We start from the raw sequence: 24,012 nt of genomic DNA, 5'->3' as shown, positions 1-24,012 counted from the left end.
ATAAATCGGGGTGAGGTGTTTCAATATCTGGGGGCAGCCAAACACCGCCCAAATGTTTATGGCTGGAATGAGGACGTCTAAAAGGAGCTGATCCAATGAGCAGAGAGCTGTGCAGAGCTGTGGAGACTTCAAGCTCTCTGTCAGAGATGATGCAGTGAGACTTTAAAAATGAATGAGCTTTAAAAATGAACACTAAAAGCTTCAAAACAGTCCTGGACTGAACAGGGAGCAGAGGACAGGGTCAGTTAGAAGACCTACAGCAGCATTCTGGACCAATCAGGCACAGGACAGTGAAGACTGCTTGACTCAAATGCACACAATAGTCTAATCTAGAGCTAATAAAAGCATGGATTGCCATCTGAAGGTCACGCCTACTGAGGAGGACAGGCTTAACTTTAGTTAAAAGATGAAGCTGAAAGAAAACAGTCAGTCTGAAGCTCAAACTACAGCAGGTTTTAGGTTTAAAAAGAGAAGCACAGTTAGATAGCACATGATCAAGCACACCAGAGAACATACAGTATACAATATTCTTGTTGTGGAAATGTTTAGGTCTGTCTGTTGGGAGTCAAAAAACCAAGACCAATGAAATATCATGCACACTGATTTAATTGTCTGCAGAGAGGGACACAACACATAGGTCTAGTAGCTCAGGTTTGTTCCCCGAAAATAATATTTTTTGTAGATGCATCAAGATTCTTAATTAGACGATTCTGAATCGATGCAGTTATGTTTAAATTCAAATAATTCATTCAAGTTTGATGATGTTGTTCACATGCAGAGATAGTTATTTATTCTATTTTAAAGCACAATGGCAGGGTTTTTCCTGCATAGAGTCATTTTTTTCCGGGCTTTTTATGCATTCATTTTGAAAGGACAGCTGGAGAGAGACGGGGAGGGGGAGAGAGTGTGAGAGGGGGCAATAACACGCAGCAAAGGGACTGACGGGTGGAATCAAACCCAGGATCGCTGCAGCAGGCGTGCTCTACCAAGTGAGATGTGTGTGTTTAATGGGAGATTTCATCGAGCGTTTCAGTGACGTGGGCGGTTTGCACACACAGTAACAGTCACCTGTTACCGTTACCATACCAACAAGCTAACGTGTCCTTTTTAGTTTATAATCTCCTCTCCTGTTGTCATCAACACACCTGGAGACGGTGCTGCAACCAAACTACACAGCTGTTAAATGACTGGCTGTTTGCCTGTCACTCATAGCATAGGGTGTTTCAATGTCCTACATCCTGGAGTTTTACACGGCTGACTTGTATCATCATACAGACATGTCCTGTGGCAACATAGAAAATGGAGGATGTGATGCATCGAGATGCACCGTAGAATCGAATCGAACCAAATCGTAGACTGATGAATCGTAATCTAATCGAATCATGAGGCCAGACCACAATTAATATGTATTTGTGTACAACATAATGTTTCATTTTATTCAACACTGTCTCAGAACATGTATGAAGCATGTGACTCTAGTGCATGCTAACTGGTGGCTCAGTGATCCATAAGACAATGCAAAATATACCAACCCTCATAGTGTAGCCCAGATTTTCTGGTTCTGTTACGTCTCTGTCTCTGTTTTAATTTCAACTAAACAAAAGGTTGGTGGAGGTTATTTTGGTTCAGAGTAGATTCTGACTTTCCTCTGACATGTTTTATCTACATCTTCATTTATCATTCATCTCTGCAGAGGAGTTTGACAAGGAGACGGGACAGATCCTCAGCGGCATGGACAAACTACCTCCAGACCTGAAGCAGTACGTGAAGGAGGACAACGAGCTGTTCGACAAAGAGATCGTGGAGTGGGACACCCTGCAGGCCCGCAAGGCCCAGCAGGAGAAGCTGGCGCTGGCTGCGGCGGCCGCTGCTGCTGCGGCTACCTCCGCAGCGTACAGCACCTCCACATCCTCCTCCTCCCCTCAGCCAATGAGCATCGAGTCCAGCCCTCCAGACAACACAGGTCAGGCTCACCACACTCTGGACACTGTAGAAAGAATCAATACTGTTGTAAGATAAAGACAAAAAGACTCTTAACTCTTTTGAGTTCATTAATATGTAGAATATTTCACATTCAGCCTTCAGCCCATGGAACTCACATTATGGTGGATACATATTTGATTATCAGCTTAATTACACAGTGAGAAGTAAAACCAAAAGCCACACGGCTACACACACACACACACACACACACTTGAATGAAGGCAACGGATGTGCAATCTTACTCTCAACAATTTGCTGTGAGGAAACACCAGAGACTGGATAAAACCAAATAAATAAAAGAAACTAAAAAGTTAGCAGAACTAAAATGATACAATTCATAGGCTAAGAAGACTAAAAGATTAAAATAGATAAATAAAAGGAAAAATAGAACAACATTTAAGTAAAATCCAAAATACTTAAATCATAATTCTGAATGTTGAAATAACAATCTTGAACATTGATAAGCTCCTGCACGCTGCTGCTTTGACAAGCAAGCAAAAATCATTTAAAGGAGCTTGAGGCAGGATCAAGGAATAAAACTCATTAGCGATACAACGACCGTAGCGGCCGTCAGGGTTACTGCAGCCATCAGCCAAGCTGGTGCGGGAGCGCGCATCAACCCGACACAGCAGTGCAGCTGATGCTGTGACAGTGACACTGTGGCTGAATTGGAAACGGCATAACGTTACTATACCAGTGTTTTCCATTAATCAGCCGCCACAGTTTCGTTTGGGTCCGCCGCAGCAGTCTCTCACAGAAAAAAAGAACAGCTTTCACTATCTCTCATCTCTGCCAGTCAGCCCCTCTGCTGTCTCTCTCACGACACACACACACACACACACGTCGCGCTTGGCTGTTAATAAACAGTAAATGCGCCATGCCGCGCTCTACAGTGCTCAGTTTACCGCACACCGGCCGCCGCCTCTATGAGCCGCTGGTGCCGCTCGGCTGCTCTGCACTCCTCCGAACAAGTCGGAGAATGTCCTTACAGGCGTTGTTTGGATAAACTGACCACGGATGAATCAATCGGCTCATTGTAAAACTATTTATTTATTTATTGAAGTAGCCTAAGGGGCTGTGTCCACCAGACGCGTTTTCAGCGCTCTGGGCGTCTATTTTACATTCAAACCCTATTGAGTTGGGCGCTCACAGCGCTCAGCGCCCTCGGCGGTAAAACGCCCTCGGCGCTTGCTTCTTTTTGTCGCGGCGCTCAGAGCGCTTCGAGTTGAAATCTGTTCAACTTTTAGAACAGCGCTACGCTCGTCAATGTCACTTTTCCCCGCACTGACCAATCAGAATCAAGAAGGGGCGGGACTTACGTTACCGACAGCAACACAACCGGAGACGTGGCTCGGTTTATATCATGACCCACACTTGTATTGAAGGTAGGCCGACCTCAGGGTCCATGTCAAAAGCTGCTGCTAATGCTATTGTGTATTTCTGACACTCGTTGTAGTGTTTACATTAAACAAGGCCGGAACACGGAAGTGTCAGAGGACTCGTTTTGTAACCTAGCAACAGCGGCATTCTGACGAGGGAGAGAGAGCGCTAAGCGCTGGGAAAGCAGCGCTGAGCGCGCTGTCAGAGCTGAAAGCGCGTCCGGTGGACACGGCCCCTAAATATGGTGATTTTTGTACGTACAGAGCCCCAAGGCTGCGCTGCTCACACACACCTGAAGCTTCACTTTTCATTCAAATGAACTAATGCGACTGCCACTGTTAGATTTCATCAATGAGACCAGCATTTATCTCCTAAAAACAATTCAACCAGCCGGCAGAAAACCTCTAAAAACCTGTGGGGAAGTTACTCGGCTCGTTTTCTGGGAGGAGGACAGCTGTTGCCCGGCCGATGAGCTCAGCTCCCCGGCTGCAGCCTCTGTGACGAGCCGCTGCTGCTGCCACTCGTGTGTGGCTCTGCACTCCTCCGAAAAATGTCGGAGCAAATCTACTTACAGACGTTATTTGGATAAACTGACAACAGATTGGGACTCTAAACTGTCACTTTCTCGCATGAAAAAATATTAAAATGTAAGAAAGTGACGTTATTTCTCTACTCGCTGCTCACATGACTGTTTAGGCTGCAAGACATCAGCCGACCGCGGCTGGTCGCAAGCGGTGGAAAGCCAAAGCTGTCGAGGACGCGCATGCAGCGTCATTTGACGTCACATCCGCGGACAGCGCGGGAAATTCGGACCCAGAATTGCAGCGCATTATGCAGCACACAGCCTGTTCAAGGCAACGGAGAGATACGCGAGTGGGCTCATTCTTTTTGGTTTTGAACGCTTCATCGCCCATTAGCAGTAAAAAACTTAAAACACATGTGCATTTCTTCACAAATCTTGCCTCATGAACCTTTAAAAATTCTTTGACACAAGAAACAAATTATAATTCATTCATAAATTTTATCTAACCCCCATAAGAAAGCAGAACATTTTGAAAGAAAGCTCACTAAATTGTTTAAGATGCAAAATTAAACAGGGAACATTCATGCACATATTCTGGCACTGCGATAAAGTAAATAGTTTCTGGAACATGATTCGCTTATTTACAAAATCTGTTTTAAGGCCTGAATTTAATCCACCAACATTTAATATGTTCCTGGATCTTATAACTCAATTTTCTTCTCTTGGAAAAAATAACATTGGAAAAAGATAATCAGGCTCATTTGCTCCATGACCTCTGGAACCCTTTGTTTACTCAGCTGTAAAAGCATTTAAGAATTCTGTCACTGTTCATGAATTGATATTTAGCATTCTCCTTTTTTTTTTTATACGTGTATGGGGACGATGGAGTGGGGTGGGACTGGGTCACGTGATGTGGAAGGTGTGGGGCTGAATGAAAATAAAAAAGAATTAAAAAAAATAAAATAAAATTCTGTAACACAAGGTGTAATGTAGAGAAGTGTGCATGTCCTCCTGTGTCTCTGACGGTGCTGTCCCCATCCTGCAGTCCCCCAGCAGGACCCAGAGTACATGGAGCAGCCGTCGCCCACTAACAACTCGAAGCACCTGCAGGAGGACACGGAGAGAGCCATCTGCAGGGCTGCAGCCGAGCAGGAGGAGAGGAGCCCTGAGGCTCTGTTAAACGCTGTATGTACAAAAACAACAACACACACCACAGCATCACCACCATCCTTCCATCACTTTTTATTTTCCCCGTTTAAATTCATCCACTTTCATCTTTCCCAATGAGAACTATATGAATAAGCAGGGGTGCACATAACAGGTATGCATGCACAATGAAAATTAGGAATGTGTAAAGTTGTGTATGTCGACCACGCGCCTTTACGTACCTGACAGTCAGTAAAAAAACAACAAAGGACAGCGCTGCACTGCGCTGAGCTCTCCAGTCGTCTCTGTTCAGCTGAGCTCAACAGTCAGAGGAGTCTCTGCTGTTCTCTGTCTTCAGCTGCTGTTTGGCTGCACGTCGTATACGGAGAGATGAAGATGTGCTGATCAGCTGATCCAAAGGACAGCGTGTGTGTGTTTTATAACGAGAAAAAAAAACATTGTTGATCGTCCTCTCATTTGCTAATAGAGGATCAGGTAGCCAATCGGCACTCCCAGACATATAATAATAGCCTAATTATAATTATTATAGAGCACCTTTCAAAAAGTTACAAGGTGCCTATCAATAAATACAATTAAAATACACAACAATAACATCACATGAAAATGCAGGAATACAGAATAAAAGCTAAAAGAGTCACAACAACAAGAAAACAGAAGAGAACCAAAGACTATCTGCTGGTACTCATCTGAGGAACTCACTAAAGAAGTGATGTGCTGTGAGTAAGTGATATTTAGTGTCAGTACCAGGACAGCCTTTATAATCAGTACTCGGTGATGGGCACCTGGTGTTTCCCAGGCCTCATGTAGTCCATGTAGTCCATGTTGTCCCTCAGTGCAGAAGACGGTTTCCAGACAGGAGTAACCTGTAGGTTTCTAAGGTGTTGGAACCAGTCAGGCCACCAGCTGGAGTTACACTGTCCTGCAATAGAGAAACCTAAAGCCAGGAACACACCGCCACGACGCTTCCCGACGCGACGCCGACGGCTTTGGCCGATGAGTCTGTCGCCTCTCGACCTTTTAGAACCTGACGAAAGTCTCAGGACCGAAACGTTGCTCAATAAAACCTCTGCAAGTGATGACAGTGTGCGGGAGCTTTTTCTCATGCCTCTCGACGGGAGAAAGGAAAAAGTGAAACACACTGCCCCGACTGCCGACCAGAGCGATTGAGTGGCGAGGACTCCCCCATAGAAATACAGACCAATTCTAAGTCATAAAGTGGTAGTAATAATCTTTGCCATGTACAGTAACCATGTTGACCTAACAAAATAAAATGTATTAGACTGATAGGTTCATTGTAAAACATTTATTTATTTACGTAAATGTGGTGATTTCAGTAGCCTACGTAGCCCAGAGGCAGCCCTGCTCACTTTCCATTCAAACAAACTAATGCCACTGCCACAGTTGTTAAATTTCATCAATGAGACCAACATTAATCTCCCCAAAACAATTTAACCAGCCACGTGTTAACAGCGCTAAAGCCAAAATTAAAACAGTTTTTAGCAGCTTACTGCTGTGGCTCAGTTGCCGCGAACTGGCGATAGCCGATGCTAATTTCTGTTAGCCCGTCTATGGTGTTTTACATTACGTTAGCATTAAGCTAGCGGGCTTTATATGCTTAGTTGTGAGCTGTGTGTGTTTTGAACGTTGTTTCAAACTATGTGGGTTTGATTGAACATCTTTGATGTTTAAATATATATATATATAGCCGCGTAATATATTGCTTTACTCCTCTTTTTATTTTGTATACCATTTTTACTGTAGGACAGGCTAGGACACGTTTGTTTACTGTGGTCACATTCACTACTGTGGTCACATTCACACTTCCCACACACCGCGCTGATTCGCTTAGGGCACCGCCAATCAGAATCGCCATAGCTAGCACACAGCCAATCAGAATACCCGACGAGTCTACTCTCCCGATGGCCGACGAGTCCCGATTGAGCATGTTCAATCGGCCCCGACGAGACCCGACAAGACCCGACGCTTCTCGACGGAGAGGAACACACCAAACAGACGAGCTCCCGACGCCGTCGCCCGACGGTCGGGCCGGTGTGTCCCTGGCTTAAGAGTCCAGTTCTACCAACTGCTTAAACGATCATTTGTTGTCACCGTGGCACCACTCACATGGACAGATACTCAAACAATAAAGCAGCAGAGTAGGAGCATCACAATGAGGACCACTTGACCAACTTCCAAACAGGAAACTGTGAAAAGAACAACTTGGTTTGAGCGAGGCGGTCTGGGCTGGGAGCTGCATCAGGGTCAGGCTGCACGCTGAAGGACAAGTGTTGCTAGAGCTTTTTGTTCTTTACAGATATGTAAACAACTATCATCACTGCCCTCAAAGGAAAAACACACAGACCATAATGACACAGGAGTCTTCTCTCAAGGCGTCTTGTTGTGTTTCCCTTCAGCTTGCTACAGCACAGAGGGCCTTGTCCAGAGTGAGCAGCAGATGATAACACAGCTAAGACGTTTGAATTGGTCTCTGACAATTGACATTCAAATTCTGGTCTGAACTAGTTTTGCATTAATGTGAGTACTTGACCCTGGTGCTGGAGGAGAGGACAGATGTGATGGATATTAGCCCAGCTCTCACCCACACACCAGACACTGACGCTTCATCTCAAGTGCAGCAGCAGTTATAGAGATTGTGTGTTTGGATGTGAGCAGCTCTCAGCTGCTGCTACACACCACCCAGCAGCACTGTGGGAAAACACACTGGATCTGTTGATCCCCTCCAACACTTCTCTACTGTAGCACTAGTTTGGCCTTTAAAGCAGATATCAGTGGAATGTTTTTGTTAATATAAGTCCTAAATAGTCCTATTTTCCGTCAGCAATCACTTACATGAAGTATTTCAGCCTAAACACGAGTCTCTCCGTCACTCTGCTCTGCTGTAACCCGAGGAGAAAATTTTCCTTGTGGGATACAAGTGTTATCCAATGAGGGGAGAGAACGGCATGAAGGGCTGTGTGTGCAGCCAAGGGATGCGCGTGAATGTGGTGACGTAGCACGAGGACCAATTGATGCCTGACAAGGGCGGGGGCTGCTAACTCATGGTGCGTTCAAGGAAACTCGTACTTTGTGTTTTTCCTTCCTGTGAAGTCATACCAGTTCGATCTGGTACGAGTTCACGGGTCGGAAGTTACGAGTGGCCGTTATAGTGACTTTCACAGACAACAGGACGGTAAAAACACGAGCTACGGGTTACCTGGAACGCTACCAAGTCGTAGTTGTGACTTGAAGCTGTAACTTACGGTTTCAAAAGCCTGCCTTGAACGCAGCATTAGCCGAAACGGCCGTGCCGCTGTTATCTGCTTTAATGTTGTATTATTTGTAGTAATTGCAGTTTCTTTTTCTTATTATAGTGAGAGGGAAACCGTTCTGTAAATCATCAGAAGGTTGTAGCCTTGTGAATGAGATGAGAGCAGCTTGGAGGGGGGTTCTGAAGGAAAGCATCTAGACTCTTTAGTTTGAGCTGGTGGGAGGCCAGTTTGCCCCCGATGGCACCAGCTTGTTACTGACTGGTTTACTGCTGCTGCTTTCATTTTGAAGGATGAGAGGGTCAGGGAGGGGTTGATGGACTCGTCAATGACAATTCGGACTGGGTAAGACACTATGTTAATAAAAAAAACTAAACTGTAAATATAAAAATAAATCTTTAGTCAGTCTGGATTGCAGATCTTACCTCCAGTCTTAATGACCTTAATATGCAGGTGCAGGGGAGAGGGCCAGACTGTAACAGATGAACACGTTCCAGTGTAAACTAGAACCAGTTCAAACAGGACCATCCAAAGCTGGCACATGTTCCAGTCTGCGATGAGATGCACAGAAATGTCTCCTAATGTGAGAAAACCTTTGTCAAGTTCAGAGCTGACTAGGGCTGTCAGAACGAACTTCGCTATTCGAATACAATTCGAATGTTAGTCAATGTTAGTCGAATGTTTCTTTTAACGTGGCAAATGAACGTAGTGCGTCGCGACGTTCGGAGTAGTACACATGTTGATAAAACAAAATGCAGTTGTTGTTGTGCACAAGGTAAAGCTGCAGCTTCAAATATACGAGCAGTTTTTTTAATTGCCCGTTCATTCGGCTGCCACGGTGCGCGTATGTGTCCCCACACTACACGCACACCTTTTTTTTTTTTAATTGATCGATCTGCGGACCACTTGTGTGCTGATCACGGATCAGCTGTGATCTGTTGCACCACTACTCAGGGCTGTATAGGCTACCCCGCAGCCCCCGCAAGGCGAGGGGTAGCAAAGGGGGGTAAAAATTGAAACAGTAAAATAACAAAAAAAACAAAACAAAAAATGAAGCAGTAATAAATGAAAGAAACAAGATGAAGAATAAAAGATACAAACAACCAGTAAAAACAATCAAATACAACAAATACACATAAAAGTAATAAATAAAGTAACTATAAACCATAGAATTTTGATAAGACACTACAGAAAAGCCAGACTAAAATGTTTCCAGCTTCACTCTGATCCTCAGGCAGGTTGTTCTAAAGTTTAAAACAGTACAACGTTTAAAGCCCAGCAGTCAGTAGCCTTTCTCCTGTGTTTCACTCAATCATCATGTTTGGAAAAGTGTTTCCTACAGACAGCTGCTGGGTCAACTGACCAAGGTGCTGAGTTGTCAGACAGCATTTTGAACAGCACTGTTTCACTGCTCTGTTTCTGTCATTACTGGAGCAGTACACAATGTATGGATGTTTCACTTTGCCTAAATGATGAAGATGAAGAAGATACAGTTTCTCTGTGTGTCTGTACCCTGTCAGCATAGTGACCGTAAGCTCACCATGGAGCCAAATAGTTGAAGTGAGTGTTAAACTGTGCTGTTAACGCTGTCGGAGGCCATGTCCTGCTCATCTGGTTTACTGGGGGGTTTTAGAAACACTAGTGTCACATGATGTTATGATAATGAGGGAGACGCTGCTTCACGGGACCTCTGGCTCTGTTGAATCTGATGAGCACTTCATTCTCCCCCTGAAGAGGAGAGGGGAGTTCCATCCACTGTCCCTCCCTGTCCATCATGTGTCTCCTGTCTGTCTCATTCTCTCTCTCTCTCTCTAGTCCGCCCCCCCTCCCACCTCTCCTCAGCCTGAGGTCTTGGTGCAAAGCCCCTCCACCCCTCCACCTCCCGCGGCCATGGAGGACGAGCCTCCTAGCCAGTGCACAGTAGAAGTGGCCATTCCTAATGTGGGGACCTTTGTCATTGAGTCAGAGGAGGGGGGGTATGATGACGAGGTAGCTATCTGCCTGTGGTCGTCTGATTCATGGGGTTTTCACACCTGACAGATAGGCCTGTCACAATGACTACATAGGCACCTGATCACAGTTATTTGATTCTGTACAGAAACAGCTGGATGAAACTAACAGACATGTCATATTTGAGATTTGACCTTTAGTGTCATCGTCACATTGCACCTCTTTTTTCTTCTTCCATGGTTTAATGACACATGAGTGGAGCTCAAACAAACTGTTTATCTGGAGGAGCTTCAGTTTTTAATATTTCAATGAACATCTATCGACATCAGCATCATGGATTTAGTTACAAAGCCAATAAATGGCTCTTCTTCTAACTATGTTTAGGCTTATACTATACATGGTTAATCACAATTATTTCTATGGCAGTTATGCTGCATTCACATGGCGTCTGGCAGACAGGAGACAGCAAACGGACTACAGCCATAGAACGGAATGCAAAAAACAAACAAAAGGTCCGACAGAACGGCAAGACGGCAAAACGATTCACACGTAACAATATGTTGCTATGGTGATGGCGTAATTCCGTGGCGGTGGATGGCGAATTTTTAATTCGGACGGCATTGCCGTTTGCCGGCCTCCCCCAAGTTTTGCCGTCGTTCTCTGGTCCACTAACATGACCTCTGGTGTGCCGTCTGCCGGACTCCATGTGAATGCAGCATTAATGTCATGATTGTGACAGGCCTACTGATGAACTCAGGGTGAATCGACCTGTTTGTTGGTCCTCGATGTGAAAAGTCTCGTCTTGAGCCTGTCTGCATCTTGGCACTCAGGCAGAAATCAGTTAGCAGGAACAATCAGAACCGACAGGTTTAGAAAGTAAAAGCACCTGCACTGGATGGTTTCTACAATTTGTCCAGGTTTGATCCAGTTCCCACCAGGTTACTGTTGCTGTGGCTTCACATCAGTAGCTGTATCAGCATGTTGTGTGTGGACAGTTGTTAGTCACAAACAGCTGTCATGCGGCTGCTCTGGTTTTCTTGCATCGTCCTTGTGAGGGTGGAGCGTGGTGCCATTGAACTGACCGACCCAATCTGTCACAGTTGTGTCACTTTAACTGATGCATGGGTTTGTGAGTGCTGCCTGGCGCCCTGACTCTGGCATGCTGTAACACAGAGCCTCGCAGCACGTTAACACACAGGCTGACCTTGCTGCTCCGTCCCAAGGACCTGTTTGTTTTTGTTTAACGTGGTTCCTGCTTCCTGGGCAGGCGATGGTGACCCCCAACATGCAGGGTATAATAATGGCCATTGGCAAATCCAGCAGCGTCTATGAAAAGAGTGGGCCTGAGGCAGCCTTTTTCAAGGTACACATTACCTCTCCGTCACTTCTCCATCTCCACCTTCACCTCATGTCATTCCAGGTACACAGCATGCCATTTACAGTACCTAGCAGCAGTAACTCCTACTTCTCTGATCTCTCTCCAGTCATTTGGGTTGTTTAATTCCTGAGCAAACAAACAAGCAGCTGCCTTTTTAAAGGGGAACTTTGCAAGATTTGCTGTGAGGTTTTACAACAGTGTAAAATATGCACTCTGTTCACTTTTTTCTCTACAGAGCTCCGCCTACTGTTTCAAAACAGCATAAGAGCAATTGGACTTGTATAGTCCCCCTTTAAATCTCCACAAAGTGCAAAGTGTAAATTGACAACTGGAGGGTTCCACAGGACTAATTTCTACAGGGACTATAATGTGTGAGCAAATAAAAGGGGCGATTTCAAAATTAAAGTGAAGATATGAATTCTGTAAATTGTTTTCCCAGATCAGATTTTGTTGAGAATATTTCAGCTCCTGAAGTACAGATACAGTGTCGTGCAAAAGTTTGGGCACCCCTGGTTAAAACTTGTGTTAATGTGAACAGTTCAGCAAGTGGAAGATGAAACGATCTCTAAAAGACATGAAGTTACAGATGACACATTTCCTTTACATTTTAAATAATATCATTTTTTCCAATTCTTTTGCAGGCTGCTGATTTGTTTCCCTTTGTCTCTCTAAAATTGTAGAAAACAAAAATAATACAGTGATATTGCTTAAAATATTGCAAAAGAGTGTTTCATGTTTAAATGGATAGTTCAACATTTTGGCAAATTGGCCTATTGCCATAATCCCCTATAGGGGTTGGCTCATTACCTTTAATTGTCGTTGCAAGTTGTTTTTGGATCGGCGGGGCAGAGACGTGAGCTGCTCAGCTAACACAACAGTAACCTCTCGTAACAAGTTGTTGGATTATGTTTTTGATCAAGGAAAGGCGAAAGTACTGTTCGCCTCTGTTGAGTTAGCTGAGCAGCGAGGGTCTCTGCCCCGCGGGTCTAAAAACAGCTTGCACCGACAATTAAATGGAATGAACCTACCCCTAAGACTGAAGGGATTATGGCAAGAGGCAAATTTGCCAAAATGTTGAACTATCCCTTTAACTTTATGCCGTTTGGAGATCATTTCATCTTCCACTTGCTTACTTGCCACTTTACATTAACAGAAATTTTGACCAGGGGTGCCCAAACTTTTGCCTGCCACTGTATGAGTGTAAAATGACAGGTGTACTGTAGTTTGATAAAGTATCTCAGAGTGAAGAAACAACCTGCAGGTGAGTAAGTAAACATCAGCACCCGCTCAGCGTCAGAGTTTTAACCAACGCCTGTCTGGACGTTGTCTCCGTTCAGGCAATAAAGCTGGAGTACGCCCGTCTGCTGAGGTTCGCCCAGGAGGACACGTCGCCCGAGAACGACTACCGGCTCCAGCACATCATCGTCTACTTTATCCAGAACCAGGCCCCCAAGAAGATCCTGGAGAGGACTCTGCTCACACAGTTCGCCGACAGGAACCTGGCCTTCGACGAGAGGTAGTTACACCGCCGCAAATGTTCACCCCCCCCGTGTTCTGAGCTTTTCCTGAGTCATAGATCATTTACATAGACGTAACTCCTGCAAACGAGCAGCAGAGGGCAGCAGAGCCCTGACTCCAGTCAGCTCACACACAGACCATTAGAAAGATATCTATACCACTGTCTGCACACGTCACTGCTGAGCCCGTGATGCTGCTCTCGTCAAGTTGCGTAACGCCCCTTTACTACCTCCTTAAACTTTTCAACTACGCCTGTTGGCCTCGATCCATATTCATGAGTTCTCCCTTCTCCCTCTATTTTCAGCCAGATAATTAGATTTATGTTTGCATGTGGCCTCAATAGGAGCCTCCAGAGGAGCGTTTCACTTCTCCTCTCAGCACTAAAGAGTGATTCATTAGGCCGTGTTAGGGCCTGGGGGCAAGGTGGACCATTTCATCTCCTGGTGTTACTCACAATGACTCACCATCTCACCGCTAATGCTTCCTCTTCTTCCTGCTCCTCCCCCTAGATGTAAGAGCATAATGAATGTGGCACGTGCCAAACTGGACCTTATTAAGCCCGAGGAGGTCAACATGGATGAATATGAGGTCAGTCAGGAAGTCCTCTGGGCTTTTTGTTTTTTTTTTTCTTTTCAAATCTAAAATAGTAGACTGCCTACAAGGTGGTGTTATACAGTAGCAGTCAGAAGTTTAGACACATCTCCTCTTTAATTTTACAGTTTTGTGTTTACTACATATTTCCTTCTACATGTTCCTTCATAGTTTGCTTGATGTCTTCAGTTTGAAACTAAAGTCATAAAAAATAAAGAAAGACCATTATGTCCAAACGTTTGGTACTGTACATGGTCTGCAAAGCTTCTACGCAGACACAGCAGATGCTTTTAAAATGTTCATCTTCATGTTGTTGAGTTTCCTTTGGTAACTTGTGTTTGTCTGGATAAGATGTGGCATCAGGACTACAGGAACTTCCGGGAGACCACCATCTTCATGATGACCGGCCTGGAGCTCTTTCAGAAGACAAGGTGATACCTTCACTCAGTCTCAGACCTTCATCTTAGAGCAGAGGTCTTCAACAGGGGGGGTTTGGGTCATTAGATCATTTTTGATATTTTTTCTTTTCCACATTGATGTTTAAAATACACTGCCCGTCCCCCCAAAAAAAAGTCACCACTTGGATTTAACTAAGCTAATAGGTTAGAGCCTCCCATTGGATAATTACTGTATAGATGATTATGTTTCAGCTGGCAACAACTGATTTAACCTTAACTGATGCAGTCTCATTTCTTAAACAACCATGTTGGAAGACCCATCCTGTTGTCGTGGAGAAGATGTTAAATTATTGACATGAATCAATACAGACACACCATTTCCACATTTAAAATGACCAAGTCAAGTGCAATGCATTTGAAGAAAGCTGAATATCAAACACAGTTGTATACATGATAGGGGGTCCCTGTTCAGCTTGATGTGAAGCAGCCAGTGGATGTGGAGTCCAGTCCTGCAGAGGGCAGTGTTTTCCTGCGTGCAGCCGTACAGTGGGTTCATGGGGTTCATTTCCTCTGTTAACCGCTTTACTCTCTTTGTTCTCAGCGCATATTTCACATTGGTGCTTTTATCTGAAGGTGACGAGTGTTGACGGACGTCTCTTTTCAGTTACGTGGAGGCTCTCATGTATCTGATCTACTCGTATCAGTACAACAAGGAGCTTCTGTCCAAAGGGCAGTACAGAGGTCACGACGAGGAACTCCTGGGCCTCTACCGCCGAGAGTGTCTGCTGGTGAGTCGCCATCGTCTCTGTACCACTGAAGAGATACAGCAACAAACACATCCAACAGGATTACAAAGAGAGAGTGTTTCAGTCCAGCGGCCTCTGCTGCGTCACGACTCGGCAAAACTATCATGACACACTGGCTCTGCTGAGATGTTATTCTGGCTCACTTGCAGCCCCCAGAATATTCCACTTAAGATTTCTTCATCTGATACTAACAGATGAAAATCCTCTCTCCATTGTGATGTCAGCCTCTTTTCATTTCTCTCCGGTGTCATCGGTCCGGGGGGGCCGAGGGGTATTTTGTTTTGATCGGCCGGGCGCTGATCTTGGGCAGCCCTCTCCCGCCGCTGCACTCAGTAACCTTACACCGGCATTGTGCTTGGTAATGTAATCACCGGAGTGGGAATAGGAAGCAGGAGGGCCCATGAGTGTAAACACATTACCATGAGACATAAGCACGTCCTCAGCTAACCTCAAACCCCAGGTCCACGCCGGCCCCATCAGTCATCTCACATCTCTGGCCAGAACCTCCGGCTCCTTCCGCTCAGCTGTTTACCTTTTAGCTCTTGTTTTAATTGAAAACACTGCTAACATTGACACAGTTAATGTACTTGGATGTTTTGCAAATCCACTCTCACAGTTCTCGTTTCCAAACCGGCCCCGAAAGAAAAAAAAACAGGTGGTTTCCTCGGAGAGAGGAGGTCAGAGAGTTTGTCTGTTACAGCAAGGTGGTTTTGGCCAAGAGCAGGGAGAGAAAAGCCTGTATCCACATGCAGAGGAGAGCGTCAGGACCCACTTAAGGCCCAGTGGCTGCAGGATACTGTGTCTGTTAATGATGCCTGGAAGATTACTGCTGCTACTGAAACTGTCACCGATTTATCATCAAGACAAATGGAAACAAGAGCAAATACACAGAAACACACATGTCAGCAAAGCCGAGCAAATGAAGTGCAGTCTTTTCCCCGGATAAAAGCTATTCAACGTTCACACTCCTGCTAACAGCTAACACAACACACTCCTAATGCTGCAGCTGACAAGTTTACAAATACACAGCTCATAAAGCCCACAGGGACTGAACAACTCCATGAGTTTGTGAAACTTTGACCAAGATTGTGACGTATCAAAGACTGATCACTACCTGAGTTAATTGGGTTTTTTTTTTTTTTTTTTTTTTTTAATAATTTATGTATTGTTTTTACTTGTTGAATCAAGTACACACATCAGTAAACAACATTACACACACATATGATTTAAACATAAATAAACAAAAAACTGTTATTCATGTTTCCCCCCCAAAAGTATAAAACAAAACAAAACAAATGAACGGATGAAAATGGATCTTATTGCTTATTTTAGAAATTTAGACAGAACAAAATGTGTGTATTCTACATACAGAAGGTGGTTTAAGAGCACACTGGTGTTCATATTTATTCACATTATTTATATGTGGTTTCTATCTCACTCCCCACAGAAACTCAACGAGCAGGCGGCCGCCATGTTTGAGTCTGGAGAGGAACCGGAGGTGACCACGGGCCTGGGCATCATGAACGAGCTGGTGGTGCCCTGCCTCCCCCTGCTGCTGGTCCACGACACGGAGCGGGACCTTCTGGCGGTGGAGGACATGAGGAACCGCTGGTGCTCCTACCTGGGCCAAGAGATGGAATGTGAGTCCCTGAGGGAGCGGGAATATCTCAGAGGCCGTGGTCTGCACGGCCTCTGAGATATTTCTGGAGAATAGAAATCTAAGATTACCAGAACATTCCTCAGCACCTCCGCCGAAGGTCACGGTAATCAGGCCACGGCTCGGCTCAGTCGTCTGAAAGGCTTCAAGGCTGAAACCTGAGGTGTTGATGGACAGATAAATAGATTAACAGATAGATGGATAGGTGGATAACCTGTCTCAGGACCACCAGTCTGTAGCCGTTTATCTCAGCTGGTTGTCCTACTTTCAGTACTGGAAGAAGTCCTGATGTTTCCACAGGACTGGGACTGTCCCTGTTTGTAGTTTAAGTTGAAGATCCTCAGGATAGGTTGAGCCAGCCCAGCTGCACAGGTGTTACACAGCCTGGGACACACACACCCTCTGAGCCAGCTGCTTTCCCAGCTGACACATCATTGGCTGTAACTGAAAGTAGAAGTGAGTCCAGGTTGTGGAGGAGATGCTGCTTCTGAAGCACTGAACATCAGAACAAATGTGTTGTAGGGCCCAACAGCCGGACAGCCCGAGGGCATCATGCACAGTCACTTCAATAATTCAATAATTCAATAAACCCATATTTAACTTAATCCTTTCAATCAAAATATAATGAATAGGCCTTTATCTTAAAACCACAATGAAACATCCAATTTAACTACTTTAATGTCTGAAACATTAAAAGCCTACAAGTTGTTATGGGAGGGTGAGTTTTTAAATTGACGTTCTGATCGTCACGTAATCACAATCACGTATTTATCATGCTTTTTTTTTATATATGTCTTTTACGGACTTATTCTCTTTTTTCGGCTGTGCAGATGCTTTTTTAAAAATGCTGCTTATTTCGGGGCTTTCTCTTGGCATCCATCACATCCCACTTTGAGTCTGACCAATCAGCACCAAGTAAACCTCAAGCCCCACCCAGGGGTTTTTCGGGGCCGATCTGAGTACCTACCCCATAGGGCTGTCAATCTTCCCCCAAAATCAGATTTGAATTTCTAACGCTTCTTATGTTAAATCTTCAAATTATATTCAAATTTTTAACTTGTGTGTTTGTGTTTTTTTTTTTAGCTTATCATATTCACCTACACCACTGTCTTGTGTCCACTAAAGGGCATTCCAATCCATCTATTTGCAACACACTTAAGTTTTACCAACTCAATATAAAACTTCAAGAAGGGAAATCTTATTATTAGTAGTGGTGCAACGGGTCACAGTTGATCTGTGATCGGCACATAAGTGGTCCACGGAACGATCGATTAAAAAAAACAAGTGTGCGTGTGGTGTGGGAACATGTAGGCGCCCTGCCCCAGCCAAATAAACTGGCAATTAAAAAAACTCAGCTTGGAAAAACTCATGTTGGAACATCAGTTTTCACCATTGAATGTTCTCATTTTGAAAATAATTTGAATTCTGTTTGAATAGTGAAGTTCGATCTGACAGCCTATTGCCCCGAGTCAGGGACTCCTTTCAGCCCCGTAATAGTTCCTGGACCTGGTCCTTCAGTGGCGGGGGCGGTTCCTGCAGTGGAAATGCATCTAGTGATGTTTAGCCGTCGTTTTAAAAATGAAACCATCAGAGCTTCGAATCTGTAACTGTTTCTTCACAGCAGAATACTTGAAGGACACTATGTTTTCATTTATTTACCAACATCAACAAGACAATTAAAGCAGAAGTAAGCGATCCGGTCGTTTTGTCATCGGATGGAGTTAGCAGTCCCCGCCCTCGACCCTACGTAACCACATTCACGCGCATCCCTTGGCTGCACACACAGAGAGGACCGCCCCTTTATGCCGTTCTCTCTCCTCATTGGATAAAGGTTGTAGGATACAAGGAAAGTTTTCTCCTCGGCTTACAGCAGAGCAGAGTGACTGACAGACCCGTGTTTCAGACCAAACACTCTATGTAAGTGATTGCCGTCGGAAGATATAACTATTTAAGACTCATATTAACACAAATATTCCTCTTACTTCTGCTTCAAGTTGTGAATGAAGGAAATAGATTCCAGAGAAGTGAAAGAGTGAAGCCAGCTGTCTGTCCAACAGTTTATTGGACTCAAGTAGATGGAGGCTGCAGCATGAGTCCACAGTGTCCTCTGGTTCCTGTCCAGTCTTACCACCCAGACCAGTGTTACAGTCTGTTGCGTTGAACACGCTTCAAACTACTAATGATATCAGAGAAAACACTGACCCTGTTCATTCTGTGTGTGTGTGTGTGTGACCTTGTGCCTGCAGCCAACCTCCAGGAGAAGTTGACCGACTTCCTGCCCAAGTTACTGGACTGCTCCACAGAGATCAAAAGCTTCCACGAGCCCCCCAAGCTGCCCTCCTACACCACTCTGGAGCTGTGCGAGCGCTTCAGCCGCGTCATGGCCGCCCTGGGCAGGGTGCCCACCGAGGGGAGATGAGCTCCGAGGGACGAGCAGGCGCACACCCCCCCTCCCCCCCTCCCTCCCTCCCTCTCTCTCACCGGCTCGGCACCGGGCAGAAACCCATGGACCTCTCTTAACCCATGCCTTCCTTCTAAACCCAGGGGTCACTCGCTTCTAGCTATTATTCCTCTGTTACTCTTTTGCTGCTATAGGTTTTATCATTCTCAATATTATTTCACTTTTAAAAAGCAAAACACAACGGAGGAAGGAGGAGGAGACAAGGACTGTCGGGAGGAAACAGAGGGAAAGTGAGGGGGAGACGATGGAGAAAACAGAGGCGACCCCACAGTGGTGGAAAGCCAAAGCACATCCCGCTTCAGAGTTTTTTTTCATAGTTTATTATTGTTGTTGTTGCTGTTTGATTCCAGCTTCTCCAGCTACACTCATAGCCCCCCCCCCTTTCTGAAGCACCCTTCTCTGTGTGAAAGGATCATCCCCGCTGCTCAGCCTCCAGTTTGGTACAGTATTACCATGTTTTTGTTTTATTTTCATTCTTAGGAAGTAAGGAAAGAGAGCCTTCAGATTTATCAGCAGCTCAGAGGATCTCACCGGGCCACACGTCTTCGAGGACTGTGCCAGAACGAGATGTTTTAAGTGCTGTGGTAGCTGGCCACGGACTTCCTGTGGCTTGTTAACAAATTGAGAGAATAAAATTTTATTTATGGCCCTTTTAGGCCAAATTAACCAACGCTGTGCCTCATGTTGGTTTTTTTTCTTTCACTTATACTGACTTTATTATTATTATTATTATCATCATTATTATTATTATTATTATCATTATAATTAACGTTGCATGTTACAGTGATGCACAGAGCAGCTGCAGCTCAGCGTCGCCACTTTCAACAAATGATCCATTTCGGGCTCCTGCAATAATGTTCATTCCTGCGAACAGTGAACGCTCCATCCAGGACACTACGAAGAGCTCGTACGAAGGAGACAGGAAACATTTCACTAGCCTCTCCGCAACATGGCCACCTGCACTGTGCAGAGCACCAGATCAATCATCTTTCAAAAGTGAACATTGAATATAATAAAAGATAGTGTTGTGTTTTGACTTTTACTCTTCTTCTACTTCAGCTTGAGAGTGTTGTGTTTTAACCTGAGGCCAGCAGATGTTCTCAGACCTGACACAGACCTTCACTAGAACTCAGAAATGAACCGGTGGTCAGAGGTCAAAGGTCACTGAGGTATCACAAAAGATGTTTCTGGCACAACACAATTTAACACAAATATCTAACAGGACAAAATGAAGTGATGAGATTTGACATCTAAAAAGTCAAAAGGTCAATGTCAGATATCATAATGTTCAGCAAAAATATTACAACTCCACACTCTCGGGGGGAACAGAGACTGTGGTGTTTCCTGCAACTTAAAGGGATGGTTCAACATTTTGGCAAATTCGCCTATTGCCATAATCCCTATAGTTTAGTAGTAGGTTCATTACCTTTAATTGTCGGTGCAAGCTGTTTTTAGATCAGTGGAGCAGAGACGTGAGCTGCTCAGCTAACACAATGGAGGCTAACGGTATTTCTTGGTTTCCCTCATCAAACTCATCAAATACACAATCCAACAACTCCAAAACGCTCTCGTGGACAAGTGGTGACCTGCACATTCACCACGCTAAAAGATAATGACGTATTATTACTGTATATAACATTACGACACATGAAGCAAATACTCGGAACTACTTGCGCTTTTGAAGTCACTCTGCTGAGCAGCTGTGTCTGGAATGTAGTTCTGGCTATGCATTTGCCTCAAAAACAACTCCGTCTTGTAATGTTCCGTTATTATTTCATAGCGTGGTGAATGTGCAGGTCACAACTTGTCCATGAGAGTGTTTTGGAGTTTGTTGAGGGAAAGACAGAAATACTGTGCGCCGTGCAGAGCTCACGTCTCTGCCCCGCCGATCTAAAAACAGCATGCACTGACAATTAAAGGTAATGAACCTACTCCTATGACTATAGGGATTATGGCAATTGGCGCATTTGCTAAAATCTTGAAATATTCCTTCAACAGCTTCATAGAGACTCATGACTGAGATGGAAACTAGTTACCATGTTCACAGCCACAGGGCAAAATCAAAAGTGGTGGTGGAAACAGGTTTGAAGCATTTGTGCTGCTAACCCTGGCTTGTAGTGGCAGGTTTCATTTGTTTTGTTGTAATGAGATTAACAGGTGAGATATTCAGATCACCTACCAGTACAAGTACAGTGATATCAAAGTCAAGTAAAACCTCTCTTAGACCTGAACATGGAGGACACCAGTCAGACAGGTCCCTCAGTCCTACAGAGCAGTGAGCCGAGCTGCTTCCTGTTGGACCATGTGGTCAGGTGTTCAGGTCAGATCGGACTGACCACAGGACGTTCAGCTCATTTGACTGTAGACGTCAAAGAACCTGAACCTCCGTTCTGACAGGGCTCCATCTGCCCCTAAATGGGGCATTTTGCCCCTAATATTTGAGATGGTGCAAGAAAATGTTTCACCTACTTGCTCATGTGTAACAAGAAAGATTAAGATTAAGATTTACTTTATTAGAAACTTGTCTTGGGCACAAGTGCTGACACAGCTGCATCTAAGACCACACATGCATATAGTGAGCACATGGTACTCATACACCTGCACATTCACATGTACACATAGTGTACGCACACATCCACATACACGCAGAGAGCATAATTACACATACATGTCCATATACACACAGAGCATATTACACAGAACATTACAACTATGCAACAACCAGAGAGCTGCAGAAAGTATGGTGCACGTGGAGCACATAGACAACCACCATTATTTAGATTAAAAGAATAGAAAAAAATAAAATAAGAATAAGACTCAGACGTCCATAACACCTGCTTCTACTCTACTATGGAGGAGGCAGGGCCGGTTTATGTGCCTCTTTTTTTTTAACACTGGTGAAACTTGAAGGGACGACTCAAAGAATCTGGAATCAGGTTTCAGGCCAATGTATGTGAGGATCATAAATGAAAAGGAAATGTGAATATTTGCTTTGCGATTTATGCTGTGTGACCCTAAATCTTCTGCTTGCGCTCCTAAAATTTTTAGTCAGGGGCCCCTGTGCTCCTGGTAAAAACAGTTGTTATTATTATGTATGAGGAGGACGGGCTGGGTGAGGACCATTGTCTCCCAGCAGGCAGGTTCTGGGCTGGAGCTTCCATGTTCTTCCTGTGTCTGCGGGGGTTCTCTCCAGGTTCTCCAGCTTCCTCCCACAGTCCAAACACCTGGTCGATATAGGATAGACTATCCCGCCTGTTCATCTCTATGTGTGGACTCTGTGGTGACCTGTCCAGGACATACCCAGCACTCTCATGACCCTGCATGAAAAAATGAAGGCAATGGATGGATCTACAACAGGAAGGTGAGCTAAAAGAGAACGTGGAGCACTAAAAACAACAGCAACAATAAAAAACACACGTGATGTGACCGATAATGGATGAAAGGCAAGGCTTAATGAGTCAGAATCAACTACCCACAGTGTTTTTCACCACCAGCAAATATATAGTAGCTACCACTTATATTTGCCATTTACTTCTGCTAGGTCATGTTCATCAGTCCTGGTCAGTGCTGAAGACTCACCTGTTCCTGTTTGTTCACCCCCCCCCCCCCCCCCCTCCTTTCCTGTGCAAAATTCTCACACCTGTGTGTCCTTCAATATTCTTCAAAAATGCTCGGACGGACACTCTCCAACTTTCAGCACCACAGAAAGGTTCTATCACAACTGACTGATGTTGGGGGAGGATCTTGTCGACTCTCAGAGTGAGCCAGAACTGTGGAACGAACAACTTCTGAAAACTGGCAAAGCATCCACATTCACTTGGAGCTCTAGACATACACCACTCGCCAACTTGCACTTATTTGCCTCCAAAGAGGTTTTTTAATTGACTTCAGGATTCCAAAGTAATGGTACGTCCCGTCAGCCTTTTCCTGAACAACCACTGACTCCAACTGCGAAGCCCTCTGTGGCGCTCTGCCATCATCAGGCAGTGAAGGATGATGGTACTAGAGAATTTCAATACTTTATTCAATTCACTGTATTGTATTTTCTTCTAATACCCAATTGCATGTCAAGTAATTTCCCCATTCTTCACTATGCAAGCAATTGGAGTTTAAATGATTCTTTAAATTCTGATAACAGAATTTAAAGAATCATTTAAACTCCTCATGCTCAGAAAAACATGATTCACGGTCTGGTCCTTCTCAAGTCAATAGATATGTCCTCAAACAAAACCAGAGTCATTTGACAATGCCAAATAACCCATGACCCAGATTAACCCCTCAGTGTCTGGCAGGAGGAGGAGTTTGCCAGACTTCACAAACAAACCAGGAAAAGAAATGAAATGACAGTTCTGACTGTTACTATCAGCTTTTTTCACAGGAAACAGAGGACAGTGGTACAGTGATTTGTTCAACTACTTTTTCCTCAGCCTGTCCTGCTGCACCTTTACCTGATTTCTGATTTTTCTATGAGTAATCAGATGATGCAAAAATGAATAATAGATATAGAATATCTAGATCAGTGGTTCTCAAACTTTTTTACATCAAGGACCCCTAATTGACACAGATTAGACCACGGACCCCCACTGGACAAAATTCTGAAGTAAACACCAGAAATACACAAATATTTGTTCTGAGACTGAAGAACGTTACTTTTTTAGTCATTGTATACGTTAAAATTAGGGCCAATGGTGTGAATTTTTGGAAATATTGTAGAGCAATTTTTGAAATAAAATGGTACAATTACTCATTTCTATAAAAAGTGATTAAAAAAATATCTCTTTTTTAAAAAAGAATTATAGAAAGAAAAGATTTCATCAAAAAAAATAAGTCAATTTTTTTTTTTTAGAAAAACGTGGTAAAAACTTCTCAAAAAAAAAATTCTTAAAAAAGTGGTACATTTTCAAGACAAAGTTGGGGAGTGGACCCCCTTAAAC

General features: G+C 44.3%; 1 protein-coding gene across 5 annotated transcripts in view; it reads left to right on the top strand.

The window, feature by feature from the left end:
• The window catches only part of usp25 (ubiquitin specific peptidase 25), a 48,077-nt gene extending 28,329 nt beyond the window's left edge, over positions 1-19,748 (top strand). For 2 of the 5 annotated variants that reach the window (XM_085798771.1, XM_085798770.1), the window contains exons 17-26: positions 1,694-1,963; positions 4,932-5,071; positions 10,135-10,308; positions 11,537-11,632; positions 12,985-13,163; positions 13,675-13,753; positions 14,108-14,187; positions 14,819-14,942; positions 16,408-16,600; positions 18,864-19,748. In XM_085798771.1, coding sequence (XP_085654897.1) covers positions 1,694-1,963; positions 4,932-5,071; positions 10,135-10,308; positions 11,537-11,632; positions 12,985-13,163; positions 13,675-13,753; positions 14,108-14,187; positions 14,819-14,942; positions 16,408-16,600; positions 18,864-19,036 — 1,508 coding nt within the window. In that variant the 3' untranslated portion in view covers positions 19,037-19,748. The remainder of the gene's footprint in view (positions 1-1,693; positions 1,964-4,931; positions 5,072-10,134; positions 10,309-11,536; positions 11,633-12,984; positions 13,164-13,674; positions 13,754-14,107; positions 14,188-14,818; positions 14,943-16,407; positions 16,601-18,863) is intronic. The other 3 variants (XM_085798774.1, XM_085798772.1, XM_085798775.1) reach the window with 2 other exon arrangements.
• Positions 19,749-24,012: the final 4,264 nt, after the last annotated feature.

This window comes from Trachurus japonicus, chromosome 14 (assembly GCF_045865225.1).
Source record: "Trachurus japonicus isolate A0001 chromosome 14, Traja_1.0".
Classification (NCBI taxonomy): domain Eukaryota; kingdom Metazoa; phylum Chordata; class Actinopteri; order Carangiformes; family Carangidae; genus Trachurus; species Trachurus japonicus.
This window is presented reverse-complemented; position numbering and strand designations above follow the sequence as displayed.